This window comes from Solanum dulcamara, chromosome 3 (assembly GCF_947179165.1).
Source record: "Solanum dulcamara chromosome 3, daSolDulc1.2, whole genome shotgun sequence".
Taxonomy (NCBI): domain Eukaryota; kingdom Viridiplantae; phylum Streptophyta; class Magnoliopsida; order Solanales; family Solanaceae; genus Solanum; species Solanum dulcamara.
The window spans coordinates 76,019,886-76,027,492 of NC_077239.1; the positions used below are offsets into that span (position 1 = coordinate 76,019,886).

A 7,607-nucleotide genomic window follows, 5' to 3' on the forward strand; every position below is an offset into this window, starting at 1 on the left:
TTTTTCGAGTTTCCCTTAAAACTTAATTGTGTTTTCTAAGTAAACAGTAGTGATTACATTGAAAAAACTTAAAGGGTAAATTAGTAAAAGAATTGTAGAGTAACTACTTGTTTATTAAGAATTAAGATATTAAAGTTCCCATTTGACTTTTGTCTACAACAGCACCACGACACATATTCCTACTCAGAGTTCTGCCACTTTGAAGATACCAACATAATACTATAATATTTCAAAAGTAGAATAAAGAAAAAAAGAAATTGACTGACTAACTAATACAAAGACTAACTTACAAGATTAGGATTTTCAAAATTTTGGTCCTTTATTTTATTACATATATTATCCGTACTCCCACTTCTAAAATACAAACTTAAAAAAATGAAGTCCTTGTGACAATATTTTTTAGAAATAATTATTTTTGGAAATGAACTTAGTTGGTTTTCTTGGAAGTTTGATTAGCTCATAAATGTTTTTTTAACTTACAAAGTGATGTTCATCGTTTCGACCACGATGTCTTGTTTCCACACATTAATTGTTTTTACATAGCAATGTGTACTAAATGAGACATTGTAGTAATTATAGTAAAGACCACATAGCACTAAATGAGACGTTTTTGCACAATATTTCACATCCGACCTTGGACGTTGTCTATTTTTCCATTTCTTACCATAGAGAAACAATTAAAATTAAAAATCTCACTTTAGTCAAACACAATTGATTAATTGCGAAACATTGGGAGAATTGATAATTAAACAATTAATCTATTATTTGTTGAGGAGCAAGCAAACTCCTTGCTCAATGATCATAGTAACGAAATATATCTATGTACTTAAATAGATTAATCAGAACAATCCTGATAATTGAAAAGTAAAAGTAAAGTTTCCGCTTTCATTGTTGTCTATCACTCAATTATACGACATCTGTTGTGCTTACGCCCCTCTTTCTTCCCTTCTTTGCTTCTTACATCGATCAAAACCGTTGAGAAACAGATATGTGTCGACGCCTGATATGTGGTGAGACGATTGAGATAAGTCCACCTAGAGGGGGTCTCATCTTTGACCTATAAATCATTTCATCATAGGGCCTTCGATAGAATTTCAAGAACGGTTGAAAAGATTCTCGATATTTATCGACCCGACTAATAATATGGTTCTTACCACTATCTTTCTTGAAGAACATAGCCGGAGATTGAAAAAAAGATGGCCTCATAGCCCTAGGATGACGAGTTTCTGAATGATCAGCCATTTCTTGACTCTTTTGTGGCAAAGGTGTAGATGGGAAAAATCCCTTTTTCATGGGGCCACCCATGTTGCCACGTGGTGTCCTGTCAATGGGTGATGCAAATGAGTAGGACCTAGCATTGAGTGGTGAGATGGCTGCTGGGCCCAGGGTTGGACCCACTTTAGCTGATGATCCCACTTTAGCTGATGAGGTGTCAGTTAATGACAAGTACCATGGCTTCACAGAGTCGAAATGATGTGAGACCGTAAATGAGAATCTTGATGACGAGCATGATCCAATTTTGCCATTTGAAGATATTGAAGAAGGATTGAATCTAAGAGATGCAGCTCTTGGATATGCAGTGAAGTCGTTAAATTCTAATGACTCTTCAAAGTCAAGTGATGATACCACCATTGTTAATGGTGCTAGATCAACAAATGTCTTCACACCCTACAAAAAAAATCAAACGAATTTTAAGTTATATGTATTGACAATACAATATATTCACTTAGTCTAGTTAGTTACAAAGTAATTATAAGCATAACTAATAACATTATAATTAATCTGCAATCACAAATTAACTTTTCAGGACTTGTTAAATTCACTGTAGATTTGAATGAATTGCTAATTTTCACTCAAGTATAGAATATTTACTTTTTTTTTTTAATAGAACGACTCAAACATTCACGAGATTTATTGAAGAATTGAGATCTCGTGTCTTTTACAAAATGAATAGGAAAAAAAATCAGTACCTTCCAAAGATAAGAGAAAAGTGAAGGAGGATCAATAACAAAAGCTTTGTGAAGTCTTCCAGGATAATAATCCGCAATAATTTTCAGTGAAGCCAACAAGATATTCATAAAAGCAGAAGCGGACCTGAAAAAGCCTGCAATTTTTTACACATCAGTCCCCAATGATTTGATTTAGTCAAACGTACCCCCAAAATATTAAATGAAACAATAATATAATAAAGTGAAATAAAGCAAAATTTCAAATTCAACTACAGGCCATGTTCGACTTTTTTTCCCTTTTTTTTTTTTTGAGTTCTGGATTCTGACAAGGTAAGAAAAAGTAGAATTATGGGCACTTTTGCATGACATTATTGAGTTTATCTATAAGGGAATTGACTATTTATACCCCTACATTTCTTAAACTTGAAAGCAACACCTCAAGGGCACTCCAGGCAAAGCATGAAAATATTTCAGAATCTTGCCTGCCTAAATGTAGAGTTCAGTAGGCAAAAATTGATTACTTAATTAATTGCTCTTTAATTAAAAGTGATTAGGCGTGCCATTGGAAATTAAAAAGATCTGAAATGGGGTTTTTGTATAAATTTTATAAGAAATAGGTGTCTTCAAAAGTTACTTCCTCCATCAATCTTTATTTATTCATATTTGATTTGATGTTTAAATAAAATAATAATTTTACTATATATTATCCTTATGATAAATTATAGTAAGGATAAATTATAGTAAAAAATAAATGAAAAAAGTATTTCAGTCTGAAATTTCTTGGGAACAGCTCAGAATATAGAATAGAATGTACATCAAATGAAAAACATAGAGAAAGCTGAGTTCTGATTTGTCAAGTGAGTAAATGCTTTGTCAAATTACCAATCTACCCTCTCTTTTCAAATTCATGATCAACTAAACAAGGGTAATACTGTCATTACAAGAAGAAAAAAAGACTTACTTGCATCAAATAGAATAACAAATTGCTCAACACTTTTGGCCATGGTTTGAATTGCCACCTCCAATGTAAACACCAGCAACCGAGTAAACCTACAATTTTTTCAAAAAAAATAAAATGAATTAACTTTAATGGATCAAATCTCATCGTAACAATAACATTACAATACTTTATCGTATTCGAACAAATAAGATCAAGGTATTAAAATTCAAAAATATAAAAACTTAACTTGAAAGTGTTAAATTTCAATGGATCATAACAGTAACATTATAATACTGTCACATTCGTACAAGTAAAATTAAAGTGCTCATGTTCAAAATATTGAATTTAAATTTTAAATAGTCAAACCTCAGTTGTTGTTGTTGTTGTAAACCTCAGTTGATCGTAACAATAACATTACAATCTCAGTGAAGCATAATAGTAACATTACAATACTTTATCATATTCGTATAGATAAAATTAAAGTACTTAATTTCAAAATAATCAATTTTAAGTTTAAATAGTCAAATCTTAGTAGATCGTAACAATAAGATTTAGGTACTTACATCAAAAATATTGAAGTGTAATTTTAAATGGTCAAATTTAAGAGAAGTGTAACAGTAACATTACAATACTTAGAGTCCTTTTGGATGAGCTTAAAAAAATAATTTTTATGTATGAAGTGCTTTTAAATTTTCAAGTGCTGAAAGTTATTTTTATAAATAAACAGTTGAGTGTTTGGATAAAAGTGCTTATACTGAAAATAATTTGTTGATGTGTTTGGCAAATGTGAATTTTAGGGCTAAAGAAGGTACTTTAGGAATTAAAATAAAATATAAGCGATATAAAAGTAAATTTCATCATCAAAGAAAATGGCTTTAAGCCCTCCAAAAAAAAGTTAGAATTTCCAACTTTTCATTTGTGGGTGTCTTTAAAAACTTTATGTCTTAAATTTAATAGTTGGTAGTCAAACAACACAATAAGCTATTTATAATCATATTCATAATGATAAGATTAAAGTACTTACAGTTTCTGTGAGTGAAATTTCTGGTAATCTTGCTTGATCCGGAAAATCTATAATTTAATCAACAAGAAAAGCAACAATTATTTACCCAAAAAGTGTTTATAAGGCTAAAATTAAGAAAGGAAATACTAACAAAATTAAGAAAAATTCAAAAAAAAAAGGTGAAAATTACCAGAACAGGTCTAGATTCATCATCATGACCAGAAACATAAGCTACTCCTTCTGCTAACTCAGCAGAAAATTCATCAGCAATAAGATGATCTGCAACATTTTAAAAAAATAAATTAAATAAAGTGAGATTAAAGTTTGTTTGTTTTTACTCTTTTTAGGTTGAATTTACTTTAATCATAACATAGATTTCGCGTACTTTAATGAACTCAAATCATTCAAAACTATTTTTTTAAAATAAAAAAAACATGAAAACGAGAGAGATTCTCTGTTTCTTTTCTTCTTTAGAAGAAACAAAAAGAGAAGACAAATTTAAATTTCTTATTAATATTCATAATTAAAACTTAAAATAAATAAATAAAATAATTACCAATGCCTAAAGAGTCTCTCCAGTTCAGACAATTCCTCAAATGCTTAGCAGCTTTCTTCACATTTTCACCTTTCACTTTCAGAAATCTCTCTACACAAGCATTGTTACACATCTTCTCCTGTTCAACAACACCCAAAAAAAAAAGAAGTTATAATTCCAATTCTTTTTACTTATAATTTTTAGCCAATAAAAAAAATAAGTTGATTTCTCAAAACGTCACTCAATTAATAACTTTTCATTGTTTCAAATTTTCATCTTGTGAGCCGAGCATAGAGCCCGTTTGGGGAAGCACTCGCAACATCAAAACATCTACGGGAAGAAGCAGCTTAGAGCCTGTTTGAATGGATTTATTTTAAGTAATTTATGAATTAAAAACTATTTATAAGAAAAAAAAATAAGTAGGTATAACCTAACTTATTTTTTTACTACTTATTTTTTTAACTTATAAGTTGTTTTTCACTGTCTAAAATAAGCTAATTCAAACAAACTTAATTATTTATTGAGTCTTATTTTAAGCACACAAAATAATTTTAAGACACTCAGAAAAACTGAAAATAACTTATAAGTGAATCCAAACTGTCTCTCATTCGTTACATCTACTTTTTCCAATTTCTTCGACAAACCAACTGATTTTTTTGTCGACATAATAACTATTATTAATTGATTGATCATCTGAGATATCAAGAGTGAATATATATATATTCATGAATAAATATTTAGTACCTGTTTAACAGTAAGAGGAGCTTGTTTCTTGAGAAGTTGAACAACAGCTTGAACTTTTTCTTTGTCTTTGTGCTTTTCATTGTTGATCTGCTCTTTTTTCCCCATTGCTCAAAATAAGACAAATTAAATACTACTACTTCTGATTCGTCGAGAAAAAGATGAATCTATCAAGAAAAAAACAAGGAAAATATTATGACAGAGATACTACTCTTCTTCTTTACGCAAACATTTTGAAAACAGAGAGCAAATATAAGCAGAGTGAAATATATATAAAAGAGGAGGAGAGAGAGCCCGTATATATAGGCGTGACGGAAGCCGTTAAATGAAGGCTAATAAATAGTCAACAGTGCCAATGACGGCTTGAAAGTGAGGCCTAACGGAAACCGTCGGCCCACTTCATTTTTTACTTTAATTAATTATCATTTCATTCTCTATTATTAGTTTAATTTATTCATGGAACAAATATAGTTCAAATGGAAACAAAAAACAAGAATATTAGCAATAGGGTATGAATAGCTCCTTTGAGTTAAGTGATTGACTGATTGTAGCATTGATAAACAATTTTAAATATTGAAATTAATTTTATAAATAAATAGCTTTAAAAGTACTGTTGAGCTATTTTTTAAAGTAAAATGACTAAGGTATTTTTAGTTTTTATTTTTTCAAAAAATATATAAATCAAGTAGCTGATGTTATAGCAGAATAAAAATCATAATTACGTTTAGATTACAAAAATTTATCATGGATAAAGAAGAAGAAAAAAGTTAACATGTTATAGATGTACTTAGACGTAAATTCGTCTTTGTTAAAGTTTATGCGTAATTAATAATGTTGAACTCTTTTTTTTCCGTAAAATGACTAAAATATTTTTATTTTTTAAAAGAATATATAAATCAAGTAACGGACGTTATAACAAAATAAAAATCATAATTACGTTTAGATTACAAAAAATTATCAATGTATAAAGAAGAAGAAAAGAGTTAACATGTTCGGTTTGAATAGATGTACTTAGACGCAAGTTCGTCGTCAAAGCTTATGCGTAATTAATAACACTAAGTGACCGTTAATTAGATTTAAATGACTCATTACTTAAAAAAAAATTAACAAAGAAAAGAAAAATTAAATTTTCGCATAAACTTTAGAATGATCTAAAGTCGTCTATTGTGACTTGTTTTGATCTATAAAGGGGGGGGGGGGGGGTAAGGATATGGGTAGAAACATGACACTATGTAAACGTAGGGCAAAGTTATTCTATATTGCATAGTTTGGGGGCAGTATTGATTCTTTGACGTATAGTATATCAATTTTTATTTTTTTTTGAAAAAACATAGAAATTTATGTTTGGACCTAAAATTTAGAAGAAAAAAATTCTTCAAAATGTCTATTATTTTGTATTGTGATTTTCCAAATCAAATATTAAAAATAGATTCAGACTTCTTCTTGACCGGCCCAAAATATGACCATTGAAATTTAAAATTTTTTGAAATAGATAAGAGTACTGGAAAAAATGGTAAATAAAGAAGTATAATTAGATAATTTTTTCTTGAAATTATTCTAATGTTTTAAAAATTTGTCCCAAACTTTTGAACTAATAAACAATTTTACGAACTGAAATTAATTTTAGGAATAAATAGCCTTTAAAGTACTGTTAAACTATTTTATTTTATTTTACATAAAATGGCCATAGTATTTTTAGTATTTGTTTTTTTTTTAAAAAAATAATTATAAATCAAGTAGCGGACGTTATAACAAAACAAAAGTCATTATTACGTTTAGATTACAAAATCTATCAATGTATAAAGAAGAAGAAAATAATTCATGTGTTCGATTTGAATAAATATACTTAGACGTAATTTCGTCTTTGTTAAAGCTTATATGTAATTAATAACACTAAGTGACCGTTAATTATATTTAAATGACTTGTTAATTTTGTAAAAAATTAATAAAGAAAATAAAAATTAAAATTTCACGTAAACTTTACGAATGATCTAACTTCGTGTAGCATGAGTTGTTGTTGATCTATAAAGGTAATGGTAAGAGTATGGGTAGAAACATGATACTATTTAAATAGAGGGCAAAGTTATTCAATATTGCACATTTTGGGGACAGTATTGACCCTTTGTACTATAATATATCAAATTAAAAAAAAAAAAAAAACATCTAAGTTTTTGATAAACCTAAAACATGGATTAAATAATTCTTCAAAATGTCATATAATATATCAAATTTTAAAAAAATCAACATTTAAACTCATTATGGACCTAAAAATTGGAGAGAAAAATTCTCTTCAAAATATGTATTATTTGTATTGTGATTTTGAAAATCAAATCTACAAAAATATGATCGTTGAAATTATTTTAACATTTTTAAATTTGCCCCAAACTTTTGAAATGGTCATATTACCCTTGAATTTCTTTGTAACTTTGTATTTTTCTC

At 28.3% G+C, this 7,607-nt stretch overlaps 1 protein-coding gene across 1 annotated transcript; it reads right to left on the minus strand.

Annotated features, from left to right (window-relative positions):
• Positions 1 to 607: 607 nt before the first annotated feature.
• On the minus strand, positions 608 to 5,416 carry LOC129881812 (phosphatidylinositol/phosphatidylcholine transfer protein SFH4). Its single transcript, XM_055955918.1, has 7 exons — positions 5,172 to 5,416; positions 4,449 to 4,566; positions 4,083 to 4,171; positions 3,914 to 3,960; positions 2,911 to 2,999; positions 1,971 to 2,104; positions 608 to 1,668 (listed from the first exon to the last, which is right to left on the minus strand). Exons 1-7 carry the CDS (start codon positions 5,274 to 5,276, stop codon positions 967 to 969), a joined length of 1,284 nt encoding a protein of 427 aa, XP_055811893.1. The 5' UTR covers positions 5,277 to 5,416; the 3' UTR covers positions 608 to 966.
• Positions 5,417 to 7,607: the final 2,191 nt, after the last annotated feature.